Source organism: Vulpes lagopus, chromosome 6 (genome assembly GCF_018345385.1).
Source record: "Vulpes lagopus strain Blue_001 chromosome 6, ASM1834538v1, whole genome shotgun sequence".
Classification (NCBI taxonomy): Eukaryota; Metazoa; Chordata; class Mammalia; order Carnivora; family Canidae; genus Vulpes; species Vulpes lagopus.
The window spans coordinates 76459314-76476723 of NC_054829.1; the positions used below are offsets into that span (position 1 = coordinate 76459314).

General features: G+C 41.8%; 1 protein-coding gene across 1 annotated transcript in view; it reads right to left on the reverse strand.

Moving 5' to 3' along the window:
• SCARB2 (scavenger receptor class B member 2) overlaps positions 1–17410 on the reverse strand; it is a 74727-nt gene that overhangs the window by 51232 nt on the left and 6085 nt on the right. Inside the window, exon 2 of the mRNA XM_041759668.1 lies at positions 1084–1241. Within this exon, the coding sequence (XP_041615602.1) occupies positions 1084–1241 (158 nt within the window). The remainder of the gene's footprint in view (positions 1–1083; positions 1242–17410) is intronic.

Sequence of the window (17410 nt, forward strand, 5' to 3'; positions counted from 1 at the left end):
GTTGGGAAGATTATTGGGGGCAGGGGAAGATTATTGGGAGAGGCAGGTACTGCAACAATAGGGAAAATGCTCTGTGTTTCCCAAGCACTTCCATTTATTAATGTTCTAAAAAATGATTAAAACAATTCTGCCTCCCAGTGTTTAGAACTGGTAGTCACTGCCAAAGATTCTAAGCTACCCTGCCACTTGGTTATCTTTCATACCCAGGAGGGGTGGGGGAAGGAGTGAATAAGAGGCAGAAAGGCCTGCCTACAGACAAACAAGAAATTCTAGGACCTGGTCTAAAATAGTATGTGGGAAAAAAAATAAATAAATAATAATAATAATAAAATAAAATAAATAAAATAAAATAAAATAAAATAAAATAAAATAAAATAAAATAAAATAAATAAAATAAAATAAAATAAAATAAAATAGTATGTGGGAGAGGGAAATAGAGGAAGGCCCTAAAAGTCATCAAAGAGAATCAAGGGGTAACCTTAAAAGGGTTGGGGGTAAGGAATAGCTCTTCATGGCTCAAAAACTACTTTCTGTCATCTCAGGAGGAAGCAGCTGCATTTCTTTTCTTTTCTTTTCTTTTCTTTTCTTTTCTTTTCTTTTCTTTTCTTTCTTTTCTTTTTCTTTCTTTCTTTCTTTCTTTCTTTCTTTCTTTCTTTCTTTCTTTCTTTCTTTCTTTCTTTCTTTCTAGATTATTTATTTATTCATGAGAGACAGAGAGAGAGGCAGAGACATAGGTAGAGGGAGAAGCAGGCTCCCTACAGGGAGCCCAATGTGGGACTCATCCCAGGACCCCGGGATCACACCCTGAGCCAAAGGTAGACAATCAACCACTGAGCCACCCAGGCATCTCCAGCAGCTGCATTTCTAAACAGGCTGAGATTGGCACTAGTCCACTACACCATTCTCTGTTGAGGTGTTACAGGCATGTGCCAAACATCAGCAACATTTCAGACAGATGTCACCAAAACCTCTCCTCCCCATGCAGCATACAGAGGATGCTCACGAGAAGAGATATGGAATCAGCCCACAGTGGGGTCACTCCATATATCTGGTTGGTATGGCAGGGAGGTGGTCAGGACTTACCTGTAGGTATATGGCCCCACTTCTTCTAACCGAGGGATCTCCCCTCGGAGGATCTCCTCTGGATTGGTGACATTGAAGAAATAGAACTGGGCATACACAGGCAGGGGGGGCTTCTTCCAGGAGTCAAAGGTCTCGGAACCATTCCTTAACACAATGTTCTAGGGCAGAAAACCAAAAGGAGACCGTGTGAGGCAGTTGGCTTTGAACACAGAGGGAGAGGGACACCCTTGCTCTGACCTCCCAGCTCACTTATAGTTTCTGTAGGCATTCAACTAAGGTCCCTTGGGAGGAAGGCCATGCCTTAGGTCAATATGAAGCCCACAGCCCTATCAAGCCATCAAAGGTCTTCAATAAATATTTGTGGTAAAGGAAAGACAGTAGCCATAGCTCATGGGTAGAAATGGTGTCACCAAAACCAAGGTCATAGATTGAGTACCCAAAATGCCCTACTGATTCTGTTATGAAGAATTCACAGATTGTACCAGCTGCTGTGGAAGGTAGCCTATTCTGAGAAGCACTGTCTGCTCCCAGCCTGCCCACATGGTAGAACAACAAGGTGATAGGCCCAAGAAGGCTGGATTTGGTTCTTCATGTGAGGTAGAACCACACCTACCCTTCCTACCTCCACCAGCAGGAGCTTTACATGAATTTTCTCATTCAGTCTCTAACAAACCCATTACATAGAGATGCTTATCCCTGTTTTAAAGATGAGGAAGCTGAGCCTTACCGATATTAAGTGTTATATTAAGTGTTTGGGATTCTTTATCGACAATCCTTCCTTCATTTCCCACCCTTAGCCTGTGTTATGGGCCCCCTCCCAAATTCATCCAAATTCATATATTGAAGTCCTAATGCCTAGTACCTCAGAATGTGACTATATTTGGAGGCAGAGCATTTAAAGAACAATCTAAAGTTAAATGGGGTCATTAGGGTGGGTTGTAATCCAATATGAGTAATGTCCTCATAAGAAGAAAAGCTTAAATACACACGAAGGAAAGACCATGTGGAGGCACAGGAAGAAGACAATACCTATGAGCCAAGGAGAGGCCTCAGAAGAAATCAACCTTGATGATACCCTCATCTCAAGACTTGTGGTATCCAAAACTGTGGGATAATGAACGTCCCTTGTTCTAGTCACCCACTCTGTGCTATCTGTTACGGCAGCCCTAACAAACTAATACACCATGGTCCCCCTATGGGTGGAGTGTTCTTCTCCACCCTATTGACTTCAGGCTTGGCCAAGTGACTTGATTTGACCAATGAAATATGGGTGGGATGGCAATGCCCCAATTTTGAGCCTTAGAAAGCTATCCCCAATCACCCTTTGCCAAAAAAGCATGCTTCAGGTAGCTGTGGATCCTTCAGCCAAGACCCTAAAATAGTGATGTGTGGACCACACATGAAGCCTGGAGTCCCGCCCGGTTCAGCTGAGCCAGTCAAGCTCAAACTGCAGCCACCCTGCACACCGTGAGTATGAAATGTCATTGTTATAAGACACTGGGACTTGAAAGTTGTCTGTTATTCAGGCTTGCAACGGAAGCCTAGTTAACAGAGGGTCCAAAGTTAAGAGACAGAAACCTACTGTCTAGTAGTCCCAACTATCCTCAACTTGTTAATGGAGAAAAATCTGCATTTTTTTTAGGGTAAAAATTATTGGAGTACACAAGAAAGATAAAGGGATAGACTGAGAATAAACAACCCAAAGTATTAATAGTCACTAACTCTTGAGTATTGGAAATCTGGATCATTATTATTTTCCCCTTAATGAATTTTGGCACTCTTCAAATTTTTAATAGCCAATGAAGAAATGAACACTGAAAACATTTTTAAAAGAAAATCAAAAGAGAAAAAAAATTTTTTTTAAAGAAAACCAAAAGAGGAAAATGGGATTGACCAGTACAATGTAAGGCCAGTGGTGAAACAGTAACACTGGATCATAAGAGAAGCATCCTCTGAGGTCACCTCTGGCAGTGAGGCTTTGAGTGACAACAAAAGGACCAGTTTCAAAACATCTTTGATTGCACATGCTAAAATGTGTTATGACACAGCATACAATAGAATGTCAAGTTTTAGTAGTCCAGGCCTCCTATTTATTTTTATTTTTTTTTAAGATTTTATTTATTTATTCATGAGAGACACAGAGAGAAGCAGAGACACAGGCAGAAGGAGAAGCAGGCTCCATGCAGGGAGCTCGATGTGGGACTTCATCCCACAGGACCCCGGGGTCACGCTCTGAGCCCAAGGAAGAGCTTAACCGCTGAGCCACCCAGGTGTTCCAAGGCCTCCAACTTAATAGAGGGAATGTTGCAAGGGAACTTAATGATATGGCTCTATTTAAAAAAATGATATGGCTCTATTATTAAATAGAAAATATCTCAAGAATCTCTGCAGAGAAGAAACAAAGTGGCTCTGGGATAAATGAATGCAGAAAACCTAAGCTCGTCAAAGCCAAGCTGGTGATCCGGAGGGCTGAATGTAAATTTACATCCATGAGTTGGCCATGCCGCAGAACTGGGGATTATTTGTGGTTTGGCATCTGTTCAAAATGTCCAATAATCAGGTTTCTATTCAAACAGCACATTATCAAAATATTTTTGGCCTTTACTATCAGTACCGATTTTCTGAGATGAGATCAGATTGATGAGACAGGAAAATTTAAAGACAAACTCTGAAACTCTTTTCTTCCAACTTTCCAGATTCAGCTCAGACTCTTTTGGGTGAAGCCCTCTCCACCCGCCCTGGATGCATTGATCTTCCTCTTCCAAGCCCCTAAGCAGCTGAATCAGTCATTTCAGGCAATTTTTGTTTTGTTTTGTTTTTAAAGTTTTTTTCTTATCTCCTAAACAGGAGTCTTAGTTGTGTGAAGAGGAGCAGGAGAGTGAGTCAGGCTCAGAGAGTGAGAGAACACTAGACCTGGGAAGGTCCTGAGTTTGACAAGATGTAACACAGGGGCTCTGGAAGGGTAAGAAGGTGTACTGAAGGTCAGAGCTGGGTCTGGAATCCTGTGTGGCTCTTCTCCACCCTCCCACCCTACTTCTGCATATAATATAACATTTTTTAAAAATGGGTACAAATATACTACATATATAATTGTACAAGTTTTATGGTAGAGTTTCTCCACCATAAAGTATACATATAGCTCCCAGAAACAACTTAGTAACATGAATTTAATCTACCTAAAACTAATATGTTAACTATGAGAAATCTAACATATAAATAATCATTTGTCTTCTAGAGGATTTTGAAGGTCCATAGATATTTTTTAAGTTGTCTGACTTCATTAAAATAAGGACCTCGCTTTCTTGTCCATAAATTTCCATAATAAAGCAAGGCAATAATGTCCTCTCCTCTATGAATTCCTTGAGTAGCCCCCTTTACCGGATGGATCATTTCTTCCTTTGAACCCCATAACACATTACACTGAATTTCTTAGGGAAAAAGTGGTCAGGACAGAAAACATCTAAAATTTAACATGAAGCAGCCCATACCAGCAATCAAAAATGAGAAGGGAAGTGCATCTATTCAATATGGTAGCTAACATATGAGGTTAACTGTTGGCATTTTGAAATGGAGGAAGATTAATGCATCCAAGGTGGGTGGAGAGGGCTTCACCCACGAGAGTCTGAGCTGAATCCAGAAAGAGGGAGGAAAGGAGTTCCATGGTTTGTCTTTAAATTTTTCTGTCTCACCAAAAAAAAAAGGGGTCTTTTCTTCCCCTCTCTGATCTTCTCCATAGTGTCTAGAACAATGTAGTTCTTGGAGAAATGTTTGTTCAATCAGCAAAATATAGTACTTGAACACTTAAACACTAACTTCCACTGACTTTGCTTGTAAGATGCTGGGTCAGAAGAACTTTTTTTTTAATAGAAAGAGAGAGCACATGTGTGCAGGCTTCATGCCCAGCATGGAGGCCAACACGGGGCTGGATCCCACATCCCTGAGATCATGACTTGAGCCAAAATCAAGAGTCGGGCACTTAACTGACTGAGCCACCCGGGTGCCCTAAGAAGTACTTGAGAGGAGGCCATCAGAGAGATACCGAAGAAAGGCACGGATGGTCACATGCAAAGTCACAGTGCCAGGCCTTGTGATAGCAGCTCCCAAGCTACAAATCCAAGGAGACTTTAAAGTGTATTCAGAGGAAATGGTTGTTCACTGGCCATTTTAGTCATATTCAGATATGAGAAAGCAATAGCTTCATTAGAATCCTCTAAACATGGGAAATTTAGCACCCAACAGTTTGTGCATCTTATCAGTAAGCCAGCACCCTAAAGAGCTAAGTGCAACCAATTCCTTCTGTGGGTGGAAAAAAAAAGTCTGTGTCTCACCATGACCCCTTTTCCTAACAACTGAAGCAGTATGATATTCATGGTTTTCTCGCTAAGTATAGAAGAATTATGAAAGCAAATAATCAATATACTATATATGTGCTAGGCATCATCAGAGATACCCCGCACATAGATATGGTTTCTGCATTCCAGAAGCTTGTCCTCTACTTAGGGGAATATTTACACATACATGCAAATGAATCAACAAATGTGGTACACAGTCAATGACTATGCCAGAAAATGGTCTTGATAGTGTCCAGAGAATGGATTCTATGAACTGAGATAGAGAAAGGCAGTCCTTAGAGTGAGCCAGGGAAGATGAATAAAAATTTAGCAAGCAGAGGGAGTTCACAAGGGCAGGCACGTTAAGGACAGCCTGGGTTGATTCAACTACTCTGTCTTGGCTGACTGGGCCCTTCCTCCCCACCTGTCCCAGGTCCATCTATCTGGGAAGCCTCCACTCAATCAGAAAGATAGTGGATGTGGAGAATGAGACAATAAAACATACAGAGATGGGACAGTAGTGGGTGTGACTATGTGTGGGTGTTATTAGGAGTAGGGAGATTCCCTTAGAGAGATAGGTTAGGGTCATAGGAGCCTAGATTTTATCTGATAAGAAATGGGGAGCCATGCAAGGTTTCTCAGCTGCAGAGCATTATCAAGAGCCAGGCACTATATTGCCCTTTATCTCATGTAATCCCCTTAATGGCCTATAAAGTGAAAATCATTTTCCCTGTTCTACACTTCAAGAGACCAAAGCTCAAAGGTTAGGAGAATGCCTGAAGTCTGGAAGGTGGTAGAGTCAGCCTCCCACCCCAGGACTCACTCGAGACCTGAGCTCCTGGCAATGTCGAATTTTATCAGAGCCTGGTGTTCCTGGAAAGTAGTAAATTGTTCAGGAATTCTCCCTTTTGTGTTCCAGGAAATGACTTACTGCAAAGACACACCCTTCCCCCTATGCTTTAGATAGATCCCCCACATTGTTTATCCCTCTTTTACCTGATCAAGCCAGAGGCTGAACCACACATTTCCTTTGATTGATGAGAACAAAATGCCTGTTAACATATAGCATGGTGACTATGGTTAATGATAGTTTATTGTATACTTGAAATTTGCTCAGCAAATAGATCTCAAGTGTTCTCACCACAAATACACACACAAAGGCAACTATGTGAGGTGATGTTAATTAGTATGGTTACAATAATAATTTCATAATGTATATGTCATTCAAAGCATCATATTGTACACCTTAAATATATACAATTTAAAGACTTTTTTTTAATGTGAGTATAGTTGATGCACAATGTTACATTAGTTTCAGGTGTACAATATAGTGATTCAGTAAGCTTAAACATAATTTGTGTTCACCACAAGTGTAGCCAACCACCTGTCACCATACAATGTTATTACAGTACCACTGAACTATACTCCCCATGCTGTGTCCTTTATTCCCATGACTTATTCATTCCAGAACTGGAAGACCGTATCTCCCACTCCTCTTCATTCATTTTGTTTTCTAATACCGTACATAAAAGTGAACTCAAAATGGATGAAAGATCTTATTTTTTTTAAAAGATTTTATTTATTTATCCATGAGAGACACACAGAGAGGCAGAGACACAGGCAGAGAGAGAAGCAGGCTCCCTGCGGGGAGCTTGATGTGAGACTCCATCCCAGGACCCCAGTCATGCACTGTGCCACCCAGGTGCCTGGATGAAAGATCTTAAATGTGAGACCTAAAATCCTAAAAATCCTAGAAGAGAAAACAGGCAGGAATTCCTCTGACATCAGCCAAAGCAACATTTTTCTTGCTATTTCTCCTCGGGTAAGGGGAACAAAAGCAAAAATAAACTATTGAGACCACACCAAAATAAAAAGCTTCTGCACAGTGAAGAAAGCCATCAATAAAACAAAAAAGACAATAATAGGAGAAGATATTTGCAAGTGACATATCTGACAGGAGGTTAATATCCAAAATATATAAAGAACTTACACAACTTGACACTAAATACATATAATTTGTATTTGTCAATCATAGGTCATAAAGGTGAGAAAAAACGCTTGTTAGCCAAACTTCGGTTAAGTTTCTCTCCTTCCCACCCTTGTTTACTCTCTGTCTCTCCCTGTAAGAGGCTCCTGTAGATCCCACTGTCAGAGTTCTCCCTAATGCACGTCCCCTGTCCCCTACTGCACTAGTCCTTTCGAATAGTCTCTCCTTAACCAGGGGTTTGTTTTTATTTGAAGCCCCTAACTATTGTGCCATGCTGCCTATTTTGAGTTGACACAAAAGAGGTGTTTTAGAAGGTTAGCCGGCATAAGTGGGAAGGAGGGCTTGGCTAGGATTATTGAAAGGATGAAATGAGGTTTTAGCACAGTGCTTATCTCAGGCCACGCTCAAAATGCTCAATGAATGGTAACTGTGATCTTGATTATTGCCACCTTCAGGATAGGGATCAAAGGTTTAGGTTTAAGTTGAAAAAGGAATCATGGGGATGCCTGGATGACTCAGTGGGTTAAGTGTCTGCCTTAGGCTCAGGTCATAATCTCCGTGTCCTGGGACTGAGCCCTGCTCCATGGGGAGTCTACTTCTCCCTTCCCCTGCTCTCCCACATGCGTGCTCTCTCTCTCTCTCAGATGGATAAATAAAATCTTAAAAAAAAAAAAAAAAAGAATGGTATCTGTTGAAATATTGACAGTCCAGCAAATGTTAAATAAAGGAGAAAAGAAACCACACAGAAAATCTTTTTTTTTTTTTATTTTTTTTTATTTTTTATTTATGATAGTCACAGAGAGAGAGAGAGAGGCAGAGACACAGGCGGAAGAAGAAGTAGGCTCCATGCACCGGGAGCCCGACGTGGGACTCGATCCCGGGACTCCAGGATCGCGCCCTGGGCCAAAGGCAGGCGCCAAACCGCTGCGCCACCCAGGGATCCCCCCACACAGAAAATCTTTAGTCATGATCCTCTTTTCTAGCTCTCTATACAATCCAGTTTAGGTTGTGAAAACAAGGAATTAATATAAAATCAGAAATAACCAAAATGTCAAACGGAAAAGAATGATTTAGTAAATTATGATAATTCACAGGCTGGAGCAGAAAGTTACCATTCAAATTATAGAGACTACACAGAAATAAGAAACATGTTCATGATCTGTATTAAGAGGAAAAAGACACTGTAAAATATGTATATATGTGGACAAGACTAGCAAATAAAATGCAAACAGGAAAATATCAGAGGGGTAAAATACAGATATTTTTTAAATTTTGATGTCTTAATTTCCATCAAAATCTCTTAGCATCTATGCTAACCACGTAATTATGCACATCTCCATGGGACAGGATTATGAGGGGGTCTTCCCCTCTCTCTGTTATGTTTTTCTGTATTGTTTGGATTTGGGGAGGGTTAGAACAGAAATAAATCACTCTTGGAAGCTGGGGAAAAATTCCCTTTTTTTTTTAAGTGAAAAATCTCAGAAACTCAAATCCTATAAAATGTCATTAAGGCCCTGTGAGAAAGGGGAAGGAGCAAGATCCACAGAGAGCCAACTTCATCTAGGCTTTTCCTCTGTCCTTTCAACACAAAGGCGAGGCTGGTGCTACCTCCGTGAGGTCAGCTCACCTGCAGATGCTCCGGGGAGCCACGTCCCCCACACGCAGCTTCTCGGCTTCTCGCTCTTTCTTTCCCTACTGCGGGAAGGGCAGGGTGAGCACATCTGAGGCTTTGCTAACTTTTCCTGGCAAGTGTCACAGTGTGTGAAGAATTTCAGAGAAAGGGCTCACACTGTAATTTCTTTATTAAAGTAAAGAAAATCGCCTCCGAAAGAGATTCTTTGCTGCTGAAAGAGCCAGCAAGTCGGAATGGACAGATGGGCTAACTGCCTGAGTTTATCTTGTTTGGTTTGCATCCAGCTGTTAGGCAACCAAAAATCCAGAGACAGCAGGGGCCTTTCCAGAAAGGAGGGCAAAATCCCTTCTAGGAAAGAGGGTAAAACTGGCTGTTTTTACAACAGTTTGCTGTGAACTCGTTCCTCCAGATTGCAAACCGACTGCAGGCCAGGCTGCCCATTTTAGGACAGAAATAAACACTTAGTACCCTGGAGTCCTTAACTAAACAAACCAAATGTAAAGCCTAACAATGAAAACGACCCTTGACAGCCTGCCAGGATCACACTGATGGCAGATTGCCTCTTTTTTTTTTTTTAAGATTCTATTTATTTATTCATGAGAGACATGGGAGAGAGAGAGGCAGAGACACAGGCAGAGGGAGAAGCAGGCTCCATGCAGGGAGCCTGACGTGGGACTCGATCCCGGGACTCCAGAATCAGGCCCTGGGCCGAAGGCAGTGCTAAGCCGCTGAGCCACCAGGGCTGCCCCTGATAGCAGATTCTGTTACAACAGTGGGGTTCTCCTCACCATCTGCCTCCTGCCTCCAACCCCCACACCATCACCCCCCTCTCTCCGGCCACTCTTAGCAGAGCCAAAACCCAAGCAAGTCTCCTACCATCTTTCATTCTATCCAAATCTTGCCCTCAAGAGCATTGGCTTTTCCTGCACCTCTGATGTGTCTCTTTTCCTGCACACCACATTGCTGGGTGTTTGTCAAGGAATCCACTATAAGTCCCAAGGTGGACCACATGTTGTGTGTGTGCACACACCAAGTGGAGAAGGAGAAAGTAAATGAAAGACCAGAGGGAAGTTCATAAATACAGCTGCCAGTATTTCTAAAACTGGCTTCTTTATTTTCACCTTGGTCCCCTGACATTCACCTCAGGTACCCATTACTGTGGTGGCCAGCTAGTATTTCCTGAGTCTCTAGGAGTCAGGGACTGTGTTAGGGCTTTATGGTATCTCCAAGCCTTACACCGCCCCTGCAAGGTAAGAATTCCCATTTTTCATTTTTTAAAAAAAATTTTTAAAGATTTTATTTATTCATGATAGACATAGAGGGAGAGGGAGAGAGAGGCAGAGACACAGGCAGAGGGAGTAGCAGACTCCCTGCCCGGAGCCCAATGCAGGACCTGATCCCGAGACTCCAGGATCACGCCCTGGGCCAAAGGCAGGCACCAAACCGCTGAGCCACCCAGGGATCCCAAGAATTCCCATTTTTCAGATAAGAAAATGGTGGCACTGGCTTTCCCAAGTTCACAGAGCCAAGAAAGTCAAGTCAAATCTGACCAAGTCCAGGTCTGTGGGTTTGCAGAAACCACGCTTGGCCACTCTGGTGGCTGCCACGCCACTGCACCCCTCAGGGGAGAGCTGCCAGATTTAGCAAATAAAAACAGATGACACAAGAGTACATCCCAAATATTGCATGGACTAAGTCACAAAGTACTTTAACTCTTAGGTGATGCATGCTGCAGGATTCAGGATGAAAACATTGTGATGTCTGCAACTTATATTCAAATAATTTAAGGAAAAGTATATCAGAGAGAGATGTAGTAAATATGGCAGGATGTTAACCACCGATAAACTGAAATGAGTTAAAATATTGCAAGAGACATATTCACCAAAATATTATTCTGGGCTTATCTGAAATCCAAATTTGACTAGGCATCCCATGTTTGATCTGTCAACCCTACCCCAGGGAGACTGAAACTATGGAGAGGTCCTCTCGTAGACTCTGAGAGCTTCTTGGGGAGTCAGGCATTACCTCTGGAGGAAAGGAAATGAGGGCACCTGTGTAAAGTCATGGTAAACCCCCAGGCTGGAGCAGACTCATGAGATGATGCAGGAGAACTGAGTTCCATTGTGTCCAGGTAGCTGCTCTGCCCCCTTATGCTAATGAGTCCAAAAAAAACAAGCACCTCAACCTCCTGCCATAGGATGATCCAGAAGAGGGCTTCACTCTGACCTTAAACTTCTAATTTCTACCCCCAGATTCTCAGGGCATTCAACTGTGTACACTCCCAGGGGCTTGCTCTGCAAAGGATGGACTCAAAAACAAACAAGTGGGCAGCCCCGGTGGCGCAGTGGTTTAGTACCGCCTGCAGCAGGGGGTGTGATCCTGGAGACCTGGGATCGAGTCCCACATGGGACTCCCTGCATGGAACCTGCTTCTCCCTCTGCCTGTGTCTCTGCCTCTCTCTCTCTCTCTCTCTGAATAAATAAATAAAATCTAAAAAAAAAAAACAAGTAATAATGCTAACATCAAGCCAGAAGAATGTCTGGTACAGGAAGTCATTAATTCTGCCCAATACAACAAACCAGTTCCTTTGGTCACAAGGAGCCCTTTGCACAATTTAGACATGAAGCTGTGGCTTGGGAACAATGGTCTTCCTGAGGATTGTGCCCTAGTAGTGACAATTACCACACAAGCCCTGTGATCAACTGAGTTTTCTAGTTATGTGAAATTAAACATCAACATAAGGTCCTAAATCAGTTTTGCTACGTGACCTTGGATATTGCTTATAAATTTTAGCCAAGTAGAATATGATGAATTTTTCCACACATAATATTGTAATACTACTACAAAAAGAAATATTGGAAAGATTATTGGGTTCTGTGGTGAATCCGCAGTGTCAACAACCAGATTAATCATTTAAACTGAAAAACTTATTTTCAGCTAATTAGCCAATATGTATATATTGAGGGATTTCTATGTACCCAATAGACATAGGCCCTATTCTCACAAAGAAATTTAGCTAAGGACAAAAAACTAGCACACATGAAGCAGTTAGTGAATAATTATGTGTAAGGCCCAGTAATTCAGCCCAAAGAAAGGCTTATGCCTGATAATTATTTGGATCATTTCAGTTGTATGGATCCATCCTAAAATTCCCATCTGGACATTCTGTGGAAGGCTGTGGAAAGTCAATGTGACCAAAAACGGACTTAACATTTTTTTCTCCCCTAATCAATCCTAAATCCTATCCTCCTCTTCTCCATTTTTACTCCTGATCCCATAGGTGGCCTGGGTGGCAGCAATACTGTAGATAGTCTCTTCTCCAGGCTCCTTTCAAATCCATTCTCCACCCCAGCTTCCAGAGAGTTCTATCAAAAGTGCCTATGGGAGCAGACACTCTCCTCACTGCTCATAGGATAAAGCCCTAGGTCCGTGCCCTACTGCCCCAATCTGATGCAGCCCATCATCACCTGCCATCATCTGTCATTCCCTCGTAGGCACTTTTTGCACCAGCAACACTCAACCACCCACTGTTCCCCAAGTATAAGCTGGATTAGCTGCTTCATGTAGGAGCTGACATGACATGATACAGCCACAAGACACAACACATCCAAGTCAGCCTGATAGAGATCTTTTGGGAAGGCAGCACTAGGAGGGTTGTTGAACCAGCTGTCCTAGTATAAGCCACTTCCAAATGATAAGAATAAGCACTGGAGAGACATGCATTAGGCTTGGATGGGAATAGGTAATAATACTTTTAAGGCAACTTTCAGGACTCAAGAGCACTACTCGTTATTCTTTTGGCTCAACAGAGTGCTACTTAATAATTAAATACATGTTAGCATCTACATTGCCATCTACACAGTCTAAATCCACCCAGAGATAATGCAGACTGACCCTAACAACCTGGCCTACTAGTGTGTAAATGATTCTTACTGGACTCCAGGTTAATAAAACTCACCAAATATCAAAATGCCAAAAAAAAATCAAAATGCCAGTGGGTTTGCTTTTTTTTCTTTTTTTTTAAATCTCTCCCTGAGGGATGCCTTGGTGGCTCAGTAGGTTAAGCATCTGCCTTCGGCTGAGGTCATGATCTCAGGGTTCTTGAATCGAGCCCTGCCTCAGGTCCTTCTGCTCCCCCTACTCATGCTCTCTCTCCGTCAATCTGTCAAGAAGAAAGAAAAGAAAGAAAAGAAAGAAAGAAAGAAAGATAGATTTCTCCCTGAAATGAAGCAACTCCTATCCAGACTCTCATAGTAATGTAAGTCATTTGTGCCACTTACCTTTTTAAATTCTCTGTTGAAGTAAAAGACATAAGCTGCCATTGACATTCTACCCTAATTCTCTGACCTTATTTTAACTCAGGAACATATACATTGGCATCTTTTTATGTCACTGTTAATGAGCTCTTTTGCTCTAATTGCAATTGTAGTAATTTCAGCTAATGAGACCTGACAGTTGATGTTCAAACATTAGTTCATGTGGAAGCTGCTGCTCTGTCTATAAATGACAGACAGGACAACAGGGTGGAATAGCTATCCTAAAAAGCTCCTGCTACAAGACACCCGCTAGACTACTCTTTAAACATTTCCACGTAATAATAAATGTGAAACCAAGGTTGAGAACTGACATCCCAAAGAGAGAGAAAGCAGCCACCAGATGGAAATTGAATCAAAAGGACCTGGTGACAATCGGAGAAATAGATGTGTACAAAGAGAGAGTGGCTGAAGGAGTGGATGAGACAGAGGATTATTAAGATGTGAATGAATAAGAAGTGTGCCCATGAAAACAACGCCCTGGTCTGTGTGTAACTTGTGGAACCACTCATTATTTTACAACCTGCTTGATTGTGATTATATCTCCCAGAGTTTATATAAATGAGGCTTTCATCACCTATTTCTATCTTGGTCTCCTCTTCCTTCCATTACTGTTGATTATCAGAAATACAGCATTAAAAGCAGCTACCCTTAAAGTAGGACTTGCAAGAGCAATTATGCTATTATAACAATGGCAGTCTGCCTCTCTTTCTCTAGAAAGAGTGTAAAACTCAGATGCTGAAGGGACCAGGTGGGTGGGGTGAGTGAAGTGGATGCGAGTTTGTACGTCTGCTGTAAAAACCTGGTGAGGGGCATCTGGGTGATCTGGTGAGTGTCTGCCTTTGGCTTAGGGGTGATCCCAGGGTCCCACATCCGGCTCCCTGCATGGAGCCTTCTTTTCCCTCTGCCTGTGTCTCTGCCTCTCTCTCTGTCTCTCGTGATAAATAAATAAAATCTTTAAGAAAAATAAAAATAAAAACCCTAGCAATAATATTTCAGTTCTCCATAAAAATATGCCCTCTTTCATTTTTTGTTAAACACATGACCCTTCTCAGGCTCTTTCATTTTCCTTCTTTTGGTAAAGAGTTCAGATACAAACAAGTATTTCTCTACTCTCAGAAAGACAACAGAGCAGGCATGGTGGCAAAGGGCATCTTTCCTGGGCCTCTGAGAGTTAGGGAGCCAGCAGGAAGGTGAGGGACCATAGGAACAGGGAGGGCACCCCCACCCCAAAGGCAGCCTCATTCTGCTCAGCCCACTGCCACAAAGGACTGTGGTGAGGATACCACACAGAGCATCTGTGTGTTTCAAGAGAAGCTGGAAACCTGGATTATTGGGTGCAGTTTCTAGATTTTAAAGGTACAGTAAGGCAATGACCACTGGCCTACAGAGCATATTAAAAAGAGCATAAACAACAACAGAAACAATAATATGTAAACAAGGTCATCCCAGAGGATGCAAGTTTTCATCTACTCATCTTTCCATTCATCCAAGCAATACTTAATGAACATCTGTTATGTATGACACTGCACTTGCTGGCATGGGAAGATGATACAAAGCTAAATATAGCAGAGCTGCCACCTTCAAGCCAGCTTCAAGCACCAAATTCTGTCATAGGGATTGAAAATCCCTGACAGGGCTAAGACTAGAGGGTACTCTTCAAATAATTCAATTATGGAGATGCTGATGGTCTAGTCTAGTTTGATTAGCACAGAGAGAAGACAGGAGATACAGTGAACCTGAATCACTGATAACCTAAACTACTACCTTTAACCATATACTTGGTGGAAACTAAAGGAAGGTATAAAAACACACTAAACAACATCCTGGTGACTTGAAAACCTTAATAACATATTTTCCAAATTGCTCTTACAGAAATATAACAGAGATACTATGTTACTTTCTTATGTTATTCTAAAAATCATCATAATTAGTTAGAAGAACACTTGATCAGCAGCTCTCAAAACGTGGTCTGAGGACCTCTGGGGGTCCCCAACGTCCTCTCAGGGGGTCCACAAGGTTAAAACTATTTTCATAATAATATTAAGAGATTATTTGCCTTTTTCATACTCATTCTCATGAGTATAGAGTGCAGTTTTCTAGAGGCTGCCGGACATGTACTCTGACAGCTAACACGTGCTTGTCTACTCTTGTGCTTTCAAAATTTATCAGTTTTATTTTATTTTTTAATTATTCTTTTCTTTAAGATTTATTTTATTTTATTTATTCATAGAGACACAGAGAGAGAGAGAGAGAGGCAGAGGCAGAGACACAGGCAGAGGGAGAAGCAGGCCCCATGCAGGGAGCCTGACATGGGACTCCGTCCAGGGTCTCCAGGATCACGCCCTGGGCTGCAGGCGGCGCTAAACCGCTGCGCCACCGGGGCTGCCCAATTTATCAGTTTTAGTTTCTAATATTATAAATATCGATAGCTATAACTCACAGAAACACAAGTTCTTTGGGGTCTTCAATTTAAGAGTGTAAAGGGGCCTGAGCCCCCAAATTTTGAATTAGATCATAAATTCTGCAAGATAGGGATTGTGTCTACTTTACTCTGTATCCACAGCTCCTAGCACATTGCCCCACAAATGGTATACCCTCAATAAATATTTGCTAAATAGGGGGATCCCTGGGTGGCGCGGCGGTTTAGCGCCTGCCTTTGGCCCAGGGCGCGATCCTGGCGACCCGGGATCGAATCCCACATTGGGCTCCCGGTGCATGGAGCCTGCTCTCTCTCTCTCTCTCTCTCTCTGTGACTATCATAATTAAATAAAAATTTTAAAAAATGTTTAAATATTTGCTAAATAGGGCAGCCCCGGTGGCACAGCGGTTTAGCGCCGCCTTCCACCCAGGGCCTGATCCTGGAGACCCGGGATGGAGTCCCACGTCGGGCTTCCTGCATGGAGCCTGCTTCTCCCTCTGCCTGTGTCTCTGCCTCTCTCTTCGCTCTCTCTGAATGAATAAATAAATAAATCTTAAAAAAAAAAAAAGATAAATATTTGCTAAATAAATGAATGACTGCCAAAGCATAGGCATAAAAGTACTTTTAGATATAGACAGCAAACACCAAAAGTAGCCTTATTTTCCTCAGTTGCTTTGGACTAGTTACCAGCTTTGATGAAAAATGGTCCCTGTATTTAGTATACTGTGCTTAAATGTTACACATATTGATGATACAGGCCCTAAATGCCTAGTGACTTGGCCAACATCCTATGCTTTCACTAATGATCTTACAATCCCACCTGCTGATTCTTCCCCAGGAAACAAGCAAATGCCTGGCAGAACAGATGGCCCTTCTGCTATGGCCTGACAGAAAGAAATCTAGCACTTTATTAAGAAAGTGAAAATGGTTCTCACAAGCAACACCCTTCCCCTCCCCCTGCTCAAATCCTTCCTTTAATGTGAACTTGAAAAATAATAGTAATCATTAGTAGTAACATCCTCAACTAGAATTATCATCTTTTATATGTCAACTATATCATATGAAATTAAAAATAAATAAAGAGTGGGAATAGAAGCACCCATTTTTGTACAGTGTATGTTACTATATGTGCATAAATAAAAATGTGGAATTAGCAATATGTTAACAGTAGTTATCTTTGTTTTATTAATTTTTCTTGTATCTGACTTTTTATAATAGCATGTATTCATTATCAGAAAAATAAATAAAAATAAAGAATAAAATATGAAGGTTAAAAAAAATGCCATCTCAAAGAATAAAGATGTGGGCTGCCATAATCACTATCCAAACCAGCCACAGGCTTCATGGTTAGCTTTTTAACTTGGGTGCCAACCCTAAGGAGTCTGATTAGCAGGGCTGGTAGCATCTGCATTCTTTAAACTCTAGAAGTGATTTTGATGTACTTCTTAAAGTCTAGGGACTACACTGAGAACTACTGGCTTACTCCATTGTTTGAAGTGGAGTAAGGTACAAATTCGTACCTTTGTAAGATATTGAAAGAAACATAATATGATTTTGATATCACAAGATCACATTTCTTTTTTTTTTTTTTAAGATTTTATTCATGAGAGAGACAGAGAGAGAGGCAGAGACACAGGCAGA